The sequence below is a fragment of the Pocillopora verrucosa genome, chromosome 1 (genome assembly GCF_036669915.1).
Source record: "Pocillopora verrucosa isolate sample1 chromosome 1, ASM3666991v2, whole genome shotgun sequence".
In the NCBI taxonomy this organism is placed as follows: domain Eukaryota; kingdom Metazoa; phylum Cnidaria; class Anthozoa; order Scleractinia; family Pocilloporidae; genus Pocillopora; species Pocillopora verrucosa.
Window position 1 is genome coordinate 30,016,397 of NC_089312.1, and position 17,933 is coordinate 30,034,329.

Consider the following 17,933-nt stretch of genomic DNA (forward strand, 5'->3'; position numbering starts at 1 on the left):
CTTTGTTGAAGGTAGGGGAAGGTGGTCAAAGCTGTTTCACCTAGTGTTAATTATAGCTAATAAATTCACTTTTATGTAGAGTAAGTAACTGAGAGAGTGACAATCCATTGCAGCTTCCATAATCTGAAAGAATTATGTAGTTCTAGTCACACTTGGGACAGGTTGTATGCAGCTTGTTTAGTATTTAAGAAGTTATTTTTTTTTTCTACAAAAATTGAATTTATTTAATAAAAATTTACAAAAGCAATAGACAGCATGTTTTTTTTTTCATATACTATAGAACACAAGTCATAATTGCAGTTTTAGACCAGCAGGATTAGATGAATAGTTATTCCATGTAAAATTAACATACAACAACCCCACAAAATTGAGTGTTAAGGTACTTAAATTCAGCTGAATTAACCAAAATAACCCAAGTAACTCAGGAATAATAACCTCTGGAACAGGAACATTTTTCTTCGTGAGAGTGTCCTAAATTTAACTTACATTTGAAAAATTCCCGGTAGGGTGAAAGAGCATTAATTTAATTAATTAAATTAATTTTCCACAACTGGCATCACCCACTGGTTTGTCCTCCAAACTACAAATGTATTCAAATTCATCTGAAATGATAAAAGGGGAAATAAAATTTTATGTTAACTTTTCGAGGTTTACAAAACATTTTGGGGAATAATTTGAGTGCAAATGACTTGAGAAGCAGTGAAACAATTAGTGACTTGAGAGTTACTTCATTCATTTGCTATGTTCTTTAAAGGAAAGTGCTTTGAAATTTGTGTGTGGCAAATATGAAAATGAAGAGGATAAGTTTCTTAAAAAAAAACTAAGGCTTGTCGCTGGGGTGTTACAGGATAATTTGGTTTTATAGCAACCGAGTTGATAGTTTAAATTGGCCATTCTGAAGAGTTTTCATAGCTGACATTTAGAGAGTTAAAACTTCCTCATTCACTCCAACAACGACTTAACGCTGGAAATAAAATTAAATTATCTTGCAATGTGAAAATAGATATTTCACTAGTATGACAAAAGAAATAAATATCAAGTTAACCTTGACTTTATCACTCTACTGGGTTCTTTACAAGCATTTTGAATGTGTACTTTTAAAGAAGTTTACTAATAAATGAGTAACTACATCAACTAAGTAATTGCGTCATGTAGGTGTCATGCCAACGGCTAAACATAATTATAAAGTTAAATTTGGTGACTATTTTTTCACAAAAGACAAATTAAACAGACATCAAGTTGTTAACTATCTAATACAGTAGTACAATTTGCATGATTTACCTTCAGTAACAGGTTGAACTGATAGTCGGGCTGAAGTGAAGAGTGCCACTGACTTTAATGGACCATTGGTTGCCTTGTGTTCCTATTAAACACAAAAACAAACCATCAACAAACAAACAGGTTACTCCAAGTGTTGCGTACTTGCAGAAAGCATTTTACCAGTGAGAGCCAATGCTTTGCAGCTTTTGTTCTGATAAAGGGCTATGCTCCAAACATCAGCTTTGAAACTCTTTACAGTGACCCATTTACATCATCAACTTGATTAATGATACTAAATTACCTTTTTATATTCTCCCTCTGACCCAGCACCACAGTTCCTTTAGTACCTGTAATCTATGCCATTTAAATTTAAGAATTTGTTCATGCTTAGCGTGCATATTTCGAGTTATGGATGCACACAGGAAGTTTGGAGAGCTTGAAAAATGTGTAAGAGTAGCTTGAATCACAGCGGAGAGCAACTCTAGCTTTTGAGAGCTCTCCAAACTTCCCAAGTGCATTCATAACTCAATATATACACAGCTAAAAGCATGAGCAAATTCTTTTATAACAGAGCGACAACAAGGATCTGCATGAAGAAGCCTTAATTGTGATAGAGTGCAAAATTCTCACAATGCACAAAAAAAAGGAAATAAATGCCCCTATTAGCTGGTCAAAAACACAGCACATTTTATACTTTGGTTTGAGCGAGAACATTTGATCCAGTTAACCGATAACTGTGAATGAAAAGCTCAAAATTTACAGGGAAAATGGAGAAAATCAAACCCAAATGTCATAAAGTGTCACTAAAAAAAATGCTCACGTCATCTTATTTATGCATGGACGTGCATAAATAAAGATTTTGTTCATAGCGGCTCAATAGGACTTATATAGGGGAAGCATGCGTGCTGTTATAAAATTACTTTATGGATGAGTGAGACAGCTTACTTGATGAAGAGCTTTCAGTTCTTGTAGAGAAATAAAGCGTTTCATCATACGGACAAACTTTACATCCACCTACAAAAAAAACCAGTAAATATCAAAAACACAGTTTGCACCAGAAGAGGTACTCAAAAAAGAGAGGCCTAATTTTCTGATGGTCTGTAAAATTCTCCTTCCAACTTGCCTTCTATTTCTTTTAAAACAAGGAGAATTTAATGTTGTATCAAAAGACATGAAGCTTTGATCATTCTATGCTGCCCTTAATTAAGATACACCTTCAGTCATCACTCCTGCCATAGGATACTTTATAGTCAACCAATCCATTATGAATGCAATACCTTTGTGAAAAAAGATAATACATTCAACCTTTCCTAAGTTTACAAGTCTTCTTTCAAAGTTATTTAATGTTGCCATTGCTACAACTTACCATGAACCATTTGGGGTTCTCTTTCTTAGAATTCCTTAAAAAAAAATAAATAATGAATCACTAAATGTAGATCAACTAGTTAAATATATCAGCAGAACTTGAATGTTTGTTCACATTTCCTCTCTCACTATCCGTGATAACATAGTGAGTTACTGAGATTTGCATATGCACATTTTTTCAAAGGCACCACAAAATGACCTCATGCATGGTAATAAAGGAAGGTGCTGACTATTAATTTTGTTATGATCATCCTCTAGAAGGATTGTGATGGCAGACCTTTGGAATACATACAAAAAAAACTTGTTGGTGAGCCTGCTGGTTCATGTATACAACAAACACCCAGCATACCGATATCAAAAATAGCACAGAGATACAAGTAGAGGACGAGAGGTGGGAATGGAAAGAAAAAAGATTTCATCTCAAATATTTGATCAATAATTTTGAAGCCTGTTATTACTTACGGGTCATAATGAGGATCTGCTTTATCAAATTGTGTATAGTCCACATAACTTTCTTTGACAATCTACAGGTTCAAATGAAAGTATATCAGTTTCTAAATAATGGTTGGAAGATTGACCACACATGACCATAATACACTTTTCTGAAATGGCTTGCTCTGGAAATCTGAAATCTGGATAAGTTTCATTTTGGATCACCTTCCCATCCTCCCCTAATTTTGTTATACTTCCTTGTCTCATCCCTGAATTCACTATGTACTCAAACAACCATCTTTGAGCAGTTTCATCCAAATCATTTTTTTCTAATGGAGATATATGTTACCTGGCTTCCCCCCCCCCCATTTTTTTTGTAATACAAACATCAAATTAACCAATATCTGCAAGATTTAGAGGACTGTGGAAGAGAGCAAGAGATTCTTCTCGTAGAGGAGGAAGTAAGCTGTAGACTCCTACATCTTTTGGGAAGATTTAGTCTGTAAAGTAGGTTGTCAACTATGGGGTTGAAACCCTCTTCAATGTGAGATTTTACCTCCACAATTGCAGCAATGCCAGGGTTTTTACAGTTACTGTGATAAAAGAATGCAAGGTGACCACTCTTCATTTGATCTCGCATAAAATTTCGAGCCTGAAATGAAAGTAGAATACAACCAAAAGAGATAAATTCCAAGTTCATTTGCAAAATTTACCAATCATTAAATAAATGCACCTTAGCAGAGATGAAATCATTTTGCTGAGCAATTTCTCTGGAAAAATTACATTCAACTGATGACTGAGTTGACCCTGAATATTTTGACCATAAAAAGGGACCCTTAAATATTTATTAATTTTTAAGAACTTGGTTCCTCTCATCAGGTTTGAGCAAGAAAGGAAGCAAGAACTATTTTACTGTGTAATTTATTACAAATTGATGCTCCTCAAATAAAATATCTATATCTTAATTAATCCTTTGAGCCTCATTAGCAACTTGCTTCTAATCTCTCCGTGTGATATTACCTCCACATCACACATTAAAGTAACAAAAATATAGAAAACAATCACTAGAGAAGCTCTTGATTGTTAACCAAATTCTCCTTGCCAGCAACTTAGGAAATGTATAGAGAACAGTATGGAGAATATGCATAGTGATGTTAGGGTGTGAAGGTTCATAATAGATGGGAAAATTTTCATATACCTGGTAATTTCTCACACCATCCCAGCAGGCTGTTTGATTGGGTTCTTTCTTTAAGTCCTCAATGCCAAACTAAGATAATATTCAGAGAACACTCCTGATTACCACTTACTGTTATTAACCCTTTAAGTGATTAACAAGTAACTGCACCCTATAATAACTAAAAATTATCCAGCAAACAGGTCATGAGAATATTCAAACTTATCAGGTCAAAGTTGTTACATGTATCTTGATCTGACATCAAATTCTCAAAACTTATTTACAAGGAAATATGTAGCAGCTAAAGGAGAGAATTAACAATCAGATCTTGGGAGTTAAAGGGTTAAGTAAGATTTATATTAAGTGGCTGGATAATACATTAATTGTAAGATCATAAAAAAATTATACATCTCACAAAGATACAGTGTAAGTGAAAGACATTTTCTTGGTTTTAGGCATAGGAGTGTGGATGGTGTGGCATTAGTAAAGGGGAATTGGAAAATTAACTAGAATGATAAGTATAAAAAATGGTAATTCTACTAACTTAAAGACTGTGGCACACTTGAAGTTATTGAGAACTTTCATCTCCCATAAAATTGAAGGAACTTAAATAATGCAGAATAAATAAATGGATTTGGGTGAAATGAGGTAATGCTGGTGTAAACAGATTATCAAGGCTGAAAACACTTAAAATGTACAAAGGAAAAGAATCACAGCCTCACTTAAATTGTTTTATTATTGTAAATGTTGACTTCTAGAAGTAAGTTGTTGTACCTTTACATCTACTCCTTTCTCAAATCTGCTTTCAGGTTCAGATTTCATAAGCCATCTTGAGTATTGCACTTCCTGAAAAATTCAATGATTTAAAGTTGCAAATTCATCCCTTTTCATAAAGAAAAGTCACCCACAGTCACTGACAAAAATATAATAGTAACTACTTTAGTTAAGAATGTCATTTGTTTCTTAATCTTTTGAGATATAGAAAGCATTGAAATAATATGAGTGGGGCCTATTTATACATTATCATATTCAGGTTTATTTGCTATTATACTTGGATTTGTTCTAGAAGTGGGAGGGGATTTTGTACAAACAGAAGAACCCCGCTAACTCAAACTCTGTTAACCTGAACCCCCCCTGTAACTCAAACAAGGTCTGATTTCTTTTCAACCCATTTTTTTCAATCATTTACTATCAGCTAACTCAAACACCCAGTAAATCAAACCATCTATTCTGTCCCTTGGGAGTTTGAGTTACCAGGGTTGTACTGTATATCATGACAAAGTTCTTAACCCTTTGGCTTGGAATGATTCATTGATTAATGAACTAAGTAACTTTTACTTCCTTTTGATTTTATTAACCAATTCTATTTAATATTAAAATAGTCTCGTAATAATTTTTCACTTAGATTCATTTATGCATATCTTATAAATTTATCTTGTAACAACAGACTGAGCAATAAGTCCAACAACATGTTACCTACTATGCTTTTTACACAATATCCTGTTTACAGGACACAAAAACTGTTGAGATCAGTAGTAACCGCACACTTACTTTTTTTGGAGTCTTGCTTGGTTTGGCACTCTCCTCTATGGAGAGAGTGCAGTTCATTAATTTATCAATAAACTGCATTTTCAAACAAAATTTAAACAATTCCCACAACATCTGTCATTTAACCTTGCTGGTAAAGTTAGATTCCCTTCCAGTAGTGTAGCAAGCAGCACCTAGAGTGCCATATAATACAAGCAGTCCCTCCTTTTAAGCAGAGTCTGTCATGCATGTCAAAAAAATTTTTGAAAAAATTTATGTTTTAAGTGCCACAGGGAGCTCTTTTTACCTTTATTCTTTTACTATTATCATTTTTGACATCGCCAAAAAGGAGGGACTGTTTTGTTTAAAGGTGCTAAGACATCCCCCCACCCCCACCCCCACCCACCCCCATCAAGTAATGTGATGTCCTATTATTCCTATTATTATGTAATCAATGCAGCAAGATGAGGGAAATATTAATAACGTTCACTGTTTACGGCCTAGCACTCATTAAACGTTTTGGCTGTATCAAAATACACAAGCTCTTGAAGTCCTCCCTTTTCCTATAGTAAATAGTTCGAAATAGTAATTTCAGTAATTATTATGGCTCTCTGATGATAACACGTGACATACAGGGCGGTATAGTATTCGAAGCATACTAGCATGCAGGTTTCAAGTTCTGTGCAGATAGATAACATAACTTTCTCCTCGACTCCGATTAAGACTTCCGCTCAGGTTGTCGAAACGTCAATCACCACTACCGACAACAGTCCTCTTCAGGACTACACTCACCCAGACGATCAAACTACACTATTACATGTTACCCCCGAGTTCAAACCATTTACTGTATAACTAAATGTCTTACTCTACCTCTTTTTGCAGTTTTTGAATGTTTGTCACTGTCGACCTTCGGCTTCTTCTTAGGAGGCATCTTGAATCCCCTCCTAGCGCGCGCGGTGTCGGCTCTCTAGACTGAGCCCGCATTTCTTTCGTCTATTTCATGTGGTAACGCAATCCAGTGGTTTGCTTAACCGTCACGTCGATTTCTTAAAGAGACCTTGAGCTCTCCAGGGTATTAGCGGGCTTCTGATTTATCCGTACATGCGCACAGTTCTCAGATATGAAAGAAAACGATGGCAATCTCGAGTACCGGGTCATTTTGGCTCCTTGGCAGCGGAGAAGCCAAAATGACCCTGGACTCGAGAGTGACACGATAGTGAAAACACGTAGCTTGGCTACGGTCATGATAAAACTCGTTGTTTGTATTTTGACTCGCCCAACAGGCTCGTCAAAGGTATATTTGTAAAAATACTCAGCTGTACTGACACACCAAAACGTATAATAATAAGGCCCTATATATATATATAATTGTGGGAAATTGTACCAAATGCTGTAGGAAAGTGCTCAATACACGTGAGTGTAGAGCGAAACACAATTCAAAATGACTAAAATGAAACACGCATGATTCTCTGTTACTCTGAGTTTCATGCTTACGCACTCGTCAGACAGATTTAATGAAAAACATTCTTGTAGGCTAATTTATATATAGAAAAAAAAAGGTAGCTGCTGATTACAATAGGTTTTTGTAATATAATAGGTGAGAAAAAGCGAAAATTACAATGGATGTGGGTGTATTAATGAAGGACAATGGGGCAGTAGGTGTGAATATATTGACGAAAGTCTATTGTAGCAGGGAGGCGTCAGATGTTCTTTAAGTAAAACTTGTTTTCGTGACGCCATTTAGATATAAGTTCGGATCTTTTATTCCGCAAGTTGTTGCTGTTGGACTTAATAATCATGAGTTTTTCGGTCAGGCAAAGGTCGCATCTTTTCGTCGTGTTGTTGTAGGGCCTGGCTCTTGCAATAATGGACCATTTTATGTTGAAGTTTACAGAGTTGTCCTTCAGTTGCCAGATGTATTTGGATAGTTCAGTGCTGTTAGTGTATTTTCTGTGTCGGAATGTAACCTTGTGTTGATTAAATCTTTGTTTAAAAGCTCCTTCGGTCAGTCCAATGTAGTTCTTAGGGGTCGTTTTGCCACATGCAGACTTATTAACCCAGCCAAAAGTGAAATCGGACGTTTAAGCAAACATATACTCGAGAATATCAACACTACTGTCAGACAAAAAAACTGGACTTAACCAATGGAAAAACTCCTACTCAGTGATCAACTTGTTCTCTGATATTCAACACAAGAACCAACACACTTTTGATGTCTTCGACATTGAAAACTTTCATCCATCTATCACCGAAAAGCTATTAACAGACTCTATCTGCTTTTCCAAACAATCCACTACTATATCGGATCTTGACATTAACATTATTATGCACTCAAGGAAATCACTACTTTTCAACAACGGTACGGCCTGGATCAAAAAAAAAGGTCCTTTGATGTTACCATGGGTAGCTACGACGGCGCGGAAGTTTGCGAATTAGTCGGTTTATTTATTCTCTGCGGTTTAGGTAACACCTACGGAAAAGAATGCATTGGTCTGTACAGAGACGACGGACTTGCCGTATTCAAAAACATCTCTGGACCACGAGCCGAAAGAATTAGGAAAGACATTACCAGTCATTTCAAGAACAACGGACTCAATATCACTATACAGACCAACTTGAAAATCGTCAACTATCTCGATGTCACATTTAATCTCAACAATGGAACGTACTGCCCTTACAGAAAGCCTAACAACCAGCCGCTATACATCAATGCAAAGTCAAACCACCCTCCCAACATAATCAAGCAACTACTTGACTCCTTCAGCCGTAGAATATCTGATAACTCCTGCAACGAAGACGAATTCAACAAGGCTATGACGGAATACGAAACTGCCCTCAAATCCAGCGGACATAAAATTTTCTCCTCAGATCAAGACCTGCTCCTTGTCGAAAGCAAAAAGAAAAAAAAAAAAAGAAAAAGAAAAATCATTTTTGTCCATTACCTTGGGCAGTGCAAGTTCTTGATCAAGGCCGATGTCTAAGTGAGGGATAGCAGCAATGCTTGCAAACAGGAGACCAATGAAGAGGGCAATCTTTACAAGCAAATAATGAAAAAAAAAGTCTAAGTCTGACATACATGGTATAAGTCACATTGACAATAGTGCACAATCATCAGTATACAATTAATGTCGCAGTAACAGAAGAAAAGAAACTACAGTACTACTTGTGGATACTGCAGCACCCTCACACACATCAAGCATGTGTAATTACTTACATAACGTGAAGTTATACGCATGCATGTAATCAAATGAATGCATTTCAATTTGGTCTTTGTCATTTGCTACAATTGCAGATGTGTGTGTACTCTTACACATGAATGCCATCACAATGGAAATTGGTGTTTTTTACTAAAAAAAAACAACAACAACAAAAAATTGGAAATATGTACACATGACAAGATGCCAAAACAGTTTTTCAGAACTACAGAGCATAGTTCATGAAAAAATGGACACATAATCAGTTAGTTGTGCACTGAAGTTCAAAATGGGTTGGATGATTATTTCTAGCACCTTTGATTATTTCAAACACCAAGCTGCCCTAAAGTCAGGGTATTTGGGATCATTGCAGTGGTAACCCACGCTGGTTAAGCAATTGTTCAGGTTGGTTTTGCTATTTTGAAAATATTGAAAGACACTTTGTATGGTACAAGCTTGAATTTGAGAAGCCAAAGGCTGGAAGCAGATATCTTGCAATGTGATGTTTGTGTCTTCATGGTGAACTTTTTCGTTCTGAAGATCTAATACCTAAAAATAGACATAAAAATATTATAAAGACTGTTGAATCCCTTTCTTTTTTTTGATCAATCTCTGAATGTTGAGTATAGCAGTTAAAATATGTTGTTTGCCTTTGCTATAACATCTGCAAACGGTTATCAACACTCGTCAATAGCAGAAATTAGGGACATTTTTCTCCCTCGGTGAATTCGGTCAGTGGTTTCGTCAAGTACTACTACGCATGCACTTTGAGATCAGATTTCATGTTTCATTTCAACATGGCTCGGAGCTTTAGTCGATCACAAGGTTTTAAATACTCTTTCCACCGTAGTTTTTTAAAAACATATTTTAAAGCAAGAAGAAGTGGATCTAAAGTTTATTTTTCGAGAGACTGATTAGCTTGAGAAGATCAAAGAACGAGGTATGAAATGTTCGAACAGTTGATACAAAAATATTATAGTTGACAAAAATTAATGTGATAGTTAAAGGTTTTTTTATTAACAAACAAAATTTATTTTTAACAATTTCAGGACTTTGAGATCGCGTGAAATAGAAGAATTGCCCTCTATGGACCAGCACATGGGAACCTTCAGCTCATTTGAGTGAGCAACTTAGCAGGTACTAGACTAAGTTTGTTTTCAGAAAGTGCTAGAAATAATCATCCGTGCATGCAGCTTGGGTCCACACCAGGCCTGGGTCCACACAAAGCTTATGCTTTCTTTTAATTAACAATCTTAGAGGGCCTTATACAGCAACCCTCCTGTTTCTGTGCAAAGGCTACAGCGTGTGTCAGCCTCGTTTCTGAAAGGCATCCTATCTATCCTTAAGTCGAATGCAATCAAAGTTAACTATTCCTCTGAGTTGAGACAGAGGATCATGATATTGTTAGATATGATTTTAGATGAAGAGATAAAAAAGCACAGAATGGAGTTAGCATGCTCTATGAAAAGGACGATTTTTCTCGCCTAGAGCTTCCTCCATATTGGTGGTATTATTTAAATAATTTTGGAGAAGGAAGAGCAGTTGACTTTCCTATTAAGTTAACCCTTTAACTCCCTGATCAAATTTGTCATTCTCCTTACTGTCAAGTATACAATTCTTGTAATGTTAGTTCAGAGAATTTAGCATTGGATCAACTAATTATCCCCAAATTAACATTTTTCTATATTCTCATCACTTATCTAGTTGATCTTGTGTTGATATTGTAAGGAGAAATTCTATCTTTGTCACTCATGGGAGTTAAAAGGTTAAAAATTGTCCTTACTCATTCAAAAAAGTGTTTCATGTCATGTACTGTTTAAATCAAATTAGTGCCAAATTTTCCAGCTGAGAAAGTTGTGTTATATCTCAACAGAATTGTAACATGCCCTTTTCTCTCTATTGCAGAGCTTTATGGCCTCTTGCCTGTGTTCCAGAAGAAGAACATCCAGAGCAGCACCTTCAAGAGAAACACAACTTAATGTCACATTATGATGTTAAGCCATGATAGCTGATGATAGTTTTAACTTTCATTCACTATCATTTATTATCATGTTTGCATTCAAATGGTTCATGATAATTGACGATAGTTGACAAAATCATGCAAAGAGATGGCATAATTGTAAACAAATATGGCGTGTGCCGAGGTCAGCAATATTGATGGCATTAATAATTTCTGTAAACCAAATTTGATAGCTATTTTAGTCAATTTAACATTTGCCATTTAGGTTTCCACAATATTGCTACACTTTGCCCTTATCAGTTCTAATCTGTCATTTTTGTAATGGCGGGAATTTAGAAATTGTATACATTCAGGGTTTATTCATCCATCAAAGGATCATCGTTTATTTTATTTTGTTTACTCTGGAGTCACCAGGCCTATATCTGCAAAAATCACATCCAGAGGATCAGAGTTCTACTGGTGAGTTCACTTCACTTTGATTTTTGTCTCTTTTTCAAAAAAAAAAAAAAGAAAGAAAGAAAAAAAAAAAACATTTGGCAGTTAAGTGTATTACCAGTGTAACATGTAGTGACAAACTGTCACTTCTTTGTTTTTGCTTCCATGTTTGATTGTTTCTTTGTCTTTTCTAAAAAATACAGATCATTTTGTCTAGCTTGGGTAACTTGCTTTACAATTTGAGAAAGTGGAGTTATAATGTAATTAAGGGGTTTTTTTTAGTTGGCTTGACTGAGTATTTTATACGGACTGTAATCTCATCGTCGTTTTGGCTTTCTTTTGTTTACTTTTTACCTAAATTTTGTCTGTTTGTTTATTGATTTTTCTTGTTTTGCCAAAGGTCATCCTCGGGCCCATGCGTTTTGGCTACCACACATGTCTCACTAAGTGTTCAACCACTGGTTCCTTGCTGTCACACTCCTTCGAAATCCCTCTTTTGTCAAATAGCGCTGGTGGTGTTTCAGAAGAAGAGAAGCCAAAATATGTTGCGTTTCTTCAGTAGATGTAATTCATGAATCCGCTACACCAATCTGATCTATATAATTTTTTCCCAAATCATTTCATCCAGTAATAAAAATAGAACTGCCTGCTGAAGAAACAATTGGAAGGGTTATTAGTCTCACTGGCCACATTCTTCTATTCCAATACTTACAGCTCTGTTGTAGTCTTATATGAGAGGTTAACATCTGTATATAATGTCATATATAGGTAGCAGTTTGTAACAGCGTGAAAATGCACCTGTCTGCTACTGCTGTATTGCAATTCTCAAAGCTCTTTTTGTTCCTTGCCAAAAAAGGGTGAACCCTCTCCTGCCTTGCCTGATTAACCCTTTAACTCCTGTGCATGAGCAAAGGAGAATTTCTCCTTACAATATCAACACAGAATCAAGCTGACAAGTTAGGAGAATAAAGAAGACAACACAATTAGGGAACTACGAGTTGATTCAATACCAAATTCTCCAAATTGATATCATGAGTATTTTATGGCAGACATTAAGGAGAATTACTAATAGGATCTCGGGAGTTAAAGGGTAAAACCCCCTTCCCTTTTGTGCTCCTAATCGAAGCTCTAAGGTGATTCGATATTTTTACGATGTTCTTTTTACTGGCTGTAAAAGGACTCTTAGTTCGGCCAAAGAACTTCCAGCTGTGGCGCCTTTTATGAATGATTAAATTACAGAAGAGTCCTGTAAGTTGTCTGAAGTTGTTAAATTGAATAAAGTCGAAGTCGTTGTCTCTAGTACTGAATATTTCGTACTCTCCTTTATCTCGAATCGTTTCTGTTTATTTTTTTTTTTTGGAGTACTCTGAAATTCGCAGTTCTTAAATGCCCTTCCACATTCAGTCACGGGCTTGAACCCTCGACCTCCCGCAAGGCGGTTCGGCGCCCTACAACCCAAACAGGCGGCAGTTTAACGACACACCACATCAGCAAAAAAATAAATAAATAAGGGAAGTTTATGTCATCATGCTGTGCTCTGGATTAATGAAAATTAAAACTTAAAAAAATGTTGTGTGACGCCTAATCCCAACTTGATGTTCCGAAAGTGAAATAGCATAGCCACCAGACCGAATCGTGTATCACGAAATAAACAAATGATGCAAGATTTTCTGTTTCGAGTTCGATGAGCTCATATTCAGCTTCTTCAATACTACTGGTGTCACCAAGAGCACCGTTTTGTTACACTTGCCGGGCAAATCACATTTTCACAGGAGTTAAAGGTGAGGACAGAATTAGTTAATAAGGATCCATTGTAGTGAATGAGATGGGCGAGTATTAACTAGACTACAAAAAAAAATTTGAAATATAAGACGAAAGAATGAAAGAAATATCGATCGTATTTATTCGTCACGAGTTTAGGAGAAAGAATAATATCGACTTCACTCGAGGCTTCAAATCTTTGACCTTCGGATTTTACGATCTGAAAGTTAGACCTTGGAGCCTTGCAGCTCTCGTTAATGCGCCAAAACACGCATTGTTTAAGCTTGTTTATATATGACAGCCGTCCTGCATATTGCTAAGATCTGAAATGTAGTTAAGTGTCATGGCTGGAAATAGATAAAGAAAGAAAGTGAGTTTTGAGCTCTATTGTCGAATGAAAAAAATATTCATAAATCTTGATCTGCTGGTCTAAAGATTGAATGCTCAAACAGGCTCATATTCTCTCTCTATTATACACTCGTGAAAAAAAGTAAAATCGTTCTTTATCGAAGCCGAGAAAAAAAAACATACTCTCCCTTTTTTTATTTAAGGTAGCTTATTTACATACCCATGAGGAATCTATGAAACTACATCATTACTGAGAGAATATCGACTGATATTCTATTGATATTACTTATTCCAGTATCATGTGTGCCGCTTGTCCTATATACACCCTAGTAAATAGCCTCAGTTAATGAATCCGTACGCGACAGAAAACGCTGGGCTCAAAGAGAGAGAGCTAAAGACTCTCATTTCTCTTTCACGGTCCCAACTTACAGAAAACTGATTAAAAAACATTTCATTCACAAAATTCCTGTAAGATACACTGAGGTTTTCTCCACACAGAGATGCATGGAATTTCTAGATAGAAAATATTTCTATAACTTCAGCGGATATTTATTTAAGAAGAGTTCATAAGGTATTCTGAGTTTAATGTAATCAACGGCGCTCTTTGCAAAACGTGAAACGACTTGAATCTGTTCTTCGTTAGTTACGACGAGAAGTCAAGTATCCTTGGAAAAGAGCTTTATTGGAATTTAATAGCGGCATTCTTGAGGTGAGGAAATGTAGTGAAGTGACATATTATAATCGACAGAAGGGAAAAATTTTGAAAAAAAGTATACAAGACAACTGCATTATTTATGGAACCTTTTTAAATTTATATCTGCCTCCGGTTATGAACAATGATGTGGCACTTGTTCTCACAAAGTGGATTTCAATGCAATGTTCACCAAAACCAAAATTTAATCGTCCAGAACAGAAAAATTTATCTCATAAACGGAAGAATTTTGATATAACACAAAATTATCTCTTCATGTGAGAGGCACTCAGTGAATGAATCAGGAAGATGGGTGTCCTTTTAATCTTCTTTGGGACTCAACTGAGTGTGAAAAAATCTATCTTGCAAATCAGCATCCTTTTCTTGTAAGGAAGGAACACATTTAATTGTTCCAAAAGTAATCGTATTGGGATGAGATATATAGCATCATCATATTTGACTAGGTGTTTTTTTTCACTTTTGACTGTATATATCTCAAGTGCAGAATTGGCGGGAAGAAGAAATAAGTTCCCCGTTATTATTTTTAGCTACTTTATGAAGTTGTCACGGCAAAAGCGGAATATGAAATATTGAGAAAATCGTAACGCATTTTTCATATCGCCAATCAGCTGCTGACACGTCACTCGCCTTCCGCGCCACTTTGTCAGGTGGATGAAGGAATATCAAATTCTCATTTTTAGTATAGTGTCAGTAAAGGACTTTAGTGTTTGTCTAATAAACAAAATAATTCATGGTTGCTTGTAAATATGGAGTTACCCTTCTCGTTGTCACCTCGATATCTCACGAGTGAGCACGGCAAACGAGTAAGATATCGAGGTGATCACTTGAAGAGGAATTTTACGGGTACGATATTGAACTCACGGTTTGAAATCATTCTTTTTGATCCAGTATTGGCAGAGAGTGTCCTGCTCTGAGGAGAAAAAGGAATTGCGGGTGTTTCCCACTGAAAGGGGAATAACTAAATTTGAATCGCAGAATGAAATAATCTTCTCGCAGAAACATTTAAACAAACAGTAATAAAAAATAAAAATAAACAAACAACAACTTTCTTGAAGTAGAAAAGGAAGTTTTGATCACGACTCTGGGAATTAAACGAGACTAGTAAATGTTTTAAACTAGTGAATATAAAATATTTCATGTTTTCATCGATGTTATTGTGAAGCAAACATTGTTCTTGATATTTTCAGGCATGTAGAAATAGCAAAGAGCATCGTTTGGAGAATAGAGAGATTCAGAGGAAGACAGTTTAACAGGTACGAATCAATTTTTAAATTCCAATTTATGACAGTTGTTTAGAGTTCATGTTTTTTGAAATGGAAGCGCGTAATCTTATGTTCCTTACGCCTAACAACAATTAGGTTTAATTTCAATCGAATTTTCTTGATTTGCTGCTGTCAGATATGAAATATTTCACTTACATCACGCTAAAAAATTTCATTGGTTTCTCTCATATGATTAATAATGGTAATAGAACCGAGTGGAGTCCAATTCGGTCTGTAATCTTAAGAGTGATTAACAAAATCAGACGACCGCAAAGCGGGAGTCCGATTTGTCAATCACACTTTAGTATGATTTTGGGAGCTAAAAGGTTATTAGGCGGCAGCCGCATGTGATGAGAGCGTGACAGAACTGGATGACCTGTTGTATTTATAGCTCTCGTCAACATCAAAACTAGCCAATATTTCTCGAAAATGAAACGAAGCGTGAGGTTAAAAAAAATACAAATACAAAATGCATTTCCATAAAAAAGTTTTTTCCCTATGTCTTAAGATCGCGGTTGTAGTTTTGATGTCGCAAAATTCGCGATGTATTGTAATTGTAACAGTATTGTAGATGCCCATGGAATAGAAAACATGACATCTTCACCGCACGCAGTAACGCACCATTTATGTCTTCACATGTTAAAATATCAATGTCGCCTTAATAATCGGATTTGTCAACATTACGGTAATACTTTCCGGGAAGGCTTTTATCTGCGAACGTGTCTAAGGTTGAATTCAACTTAAAAAAATAAATAAATAAATAAATAAAAAATAAATAATAATAATAATAATAATAATAATAATAATAAAATGATGATAATAATAATGAAAATATAAAAAAATAATAATTTTAAAAACGTGAAACATTTCTTCTGATGAGATTTTGCTAAATTTTCATGTCCAAATTTGAAGTAGCTTTTCGGCAAGCTGCGTTTCGATGCACCAGATCGCTTTTCGGTGTTCTCAAAATGTTTCGAAATGATCTATGATTCACATTTGCTGTTGATATCTACATAAAAGGGAGGATAATACATGTTCACCGCTCAATAAAAATTTATCTATGATCTTCGTTGGTAGACTTCGTGACGGTTACGCAAACCCTCTTCTGTGTTTTGCGTTAATGATTCAGTAGTGAATACTAGGACCCTTGACGGTCGATGCCAACTTCTTACTTAAAAAGAACTTTTAGTTTAAAAGAGCCTCGTGGTTCGCAAACAAAAAAAAATTAGAACTTCAATGATGATAATAATAATAATAAAAAATGCCAAAAAAGTTATCCATGTATTATGTTTAAGTAAAATATACAAAATTTAAGGAGTCTTAAGTTTATCGGTTCAAATATAGGTCGAGAGGCTTTCCTTCTACGTGAAGTTAAGTCAACAGAGCGGAACTTGACTCGAGCTGTCACGCTATTACGCTAGCGTGACAGGAGAAACTTTGGGACTCTTTATTTTTCTCAATCTTCTCTTTAGATTACTTTCATTTCAGTCTGCTCCATTGATTTGTAACCATGGTTTCTAGCGCATTAGAATCGACTCCTTTTTATTTTCAGCTATGGCAGAAAATAATTTTCCAACAACGGGGGAAGAACTGGACTTGAACAATGAACCTCCAGTCACAGGTAAGCGAAAAAGACCGTTATATGATAGTTTTGAAGTGGTTTTTAAACCTTTTGGTCGAATAGTTATGTATATCTTTAATCATGTGCAGTAATCTTTAAAACATTTACACTTGAAGGTTTTATGTGTTTTTGGAATCAAATAAATGCGTTGGTATTCTAGGTGGCGAGGATAGTGTGCATGTTGAAATTGCTTATAGCTGTGATCACTTATAAGATTAATATATTTTCCGCTTGGCAATTTCAGCGATAGAGGAAAGTCAAATTACTTCGAGCGATTCAGAACTGGGAATATACGATGACCCCTCAAGAGGTGAGAAAACCAGGCGAAAATGACTTCTTTGAAAGGCGTCCCAATGTAGTTTTGACATATTTACATCAAGAATCTGTAGTGTTATGGGAATAACTTGCTGAGAGTCAATAAGCTTCATCTTCTAAGGTACAGCACTCAAAGTCGGACGTAAACCAAACTAAGTTGATTTGGTTACCACGAAAAGTTTGCAAGGGTCGTTAACGCCTAAAAAGATAATGACTCCCTCATAGTTTACCAACTTTGTACAAAATTACCTTCTGTCAATAACTCGTGCACGCTTTAAAAGGTGATCTTAATACTTTGGAAAACGTACGCAAGGTGTAAATGGAGTTTAAAAGCTTCTCGACCTAAAAGTCACCTGATTCACTAACTGGTAATAGGCAAGCTACAGCTAAGACTACTAATAGCCTGTATATTTTACTTTATAAAAATGCATAGATAATCTTTTCTGAAAATTTTGATCATTGTTATTTTTTTGTGCAGAGCTCTAAGTTTCTTTATGATCTGAAGGTTCGTTGTTACCTCTAAATTTTGCATTAATTACTAGATAATTAACATAAAAAAATGGCCTG

At 35.5% G+C, this 17,933-nt stretch overlaps 2 protein-coding genes and 1 long non-coding RNA gene across 3 annotated transcripts in view; 2 read left to right on the forward strand and 1 right to left on the reverse strand.

The window, feature by feature from the left end:
• Positions 1-463: 463 nt before the first annotated feature.
• Positions 464-6,977, reverse strand: LOC131786146 (thymocyte nuclear protein 1). The gene is made up of 10 exons (XM_059103153.2): positions 6,629-6,977; positions 5,783-5,817; positions 5,006-5,077; positions 4,256-4,324; positions 3,614-3,709; positions 3,088-3,149; positions 2,627-2,660; positions 2,206-2,274; positions 1,282-1,363; positions 464-602 (listed from the first exon to the last, which is right to left on the reverse strand). The coding sequence occupies exons 1-10, from the start codon at positions 6,687-6,689 to the stop codon at positions 532-534; spliced, it is 651 nt and encodes a 216-aa protein (XP_058959136.1). The 5' UTR covers positions 6,690-6,977; the 3' UTR covers positions 464-531.
• A 2,769-nt stretch (positions 6,978-9,746) lies between these two features.
• Positions 9,747-12,646, forward strand: LOC131786152 (uncharacterized). Its single transcript, XR_009340344.2, has 4 exons — positions 9,747-9,892; positions 10,002-10,089; positions 10,858-11,371; positions 11,748-12,646. It is a non-coding gene; the product is annotated as an uncharacterized lncRNA (long non-coding RNA).
• Positions 12,647-13,036: 390 nt separating this feature from the next.
• The window catches only part of LOC131788234 (tetratricopeptide repeat protein 28-like), a 14,221-nt gene continuing 9,324 nt past the window's right edge, over positions 13,037-17,933 (forward strand). The window contains exons 1-5 of the mRNA XM_066173228.1: positions 13,037-13,128; positions 14,100-14,165; positions 15,356-15,421; positions 16,983-17,051; positions 17,296-17,361. Of these exons, the coding sequence (XP_066029325.1) occupies positions 16,985-17,051; positions 17,296-17,361 (133 nt within the window). The 5' untranslated portion in view covers positions 13,037-13,128; positions 14,100-14,165; positions 15,356-15,421; positions 16,983-16,984. The remainder of the gene's footprint in view (positions 13,129-14,099; positions 14,166-15,355; positions 15,422-16,982; positions 17,052-17,295; positions 17,362-17,933) is intronic.

Bases quoted from the DNA above. Each gene is read 5' to 3' on its own strand.
- LOC131786146 (XM_059103153.2), bottom strand. From the start codon at position 6,689: ATGCCTCCTAAGAAGAAGCCGAAGGTCGACAGTGACAAACATTCAAAA. The intron at 5,818-6,628 runs GTAGAGTAAGAC...CTCTCTCCATAG, and splicing joins TTCAAAAACTGCAAAAAGAG to AGGAGAGTGCCAAACCAAGC. The intron at 5,078-5,782 runs GTAAGTGTGCGG...TGAATTTTTCAG, and splicing joins CAAGCAAGACTCCAAAAAAA to GAAGTGCAATACTCAAGATG.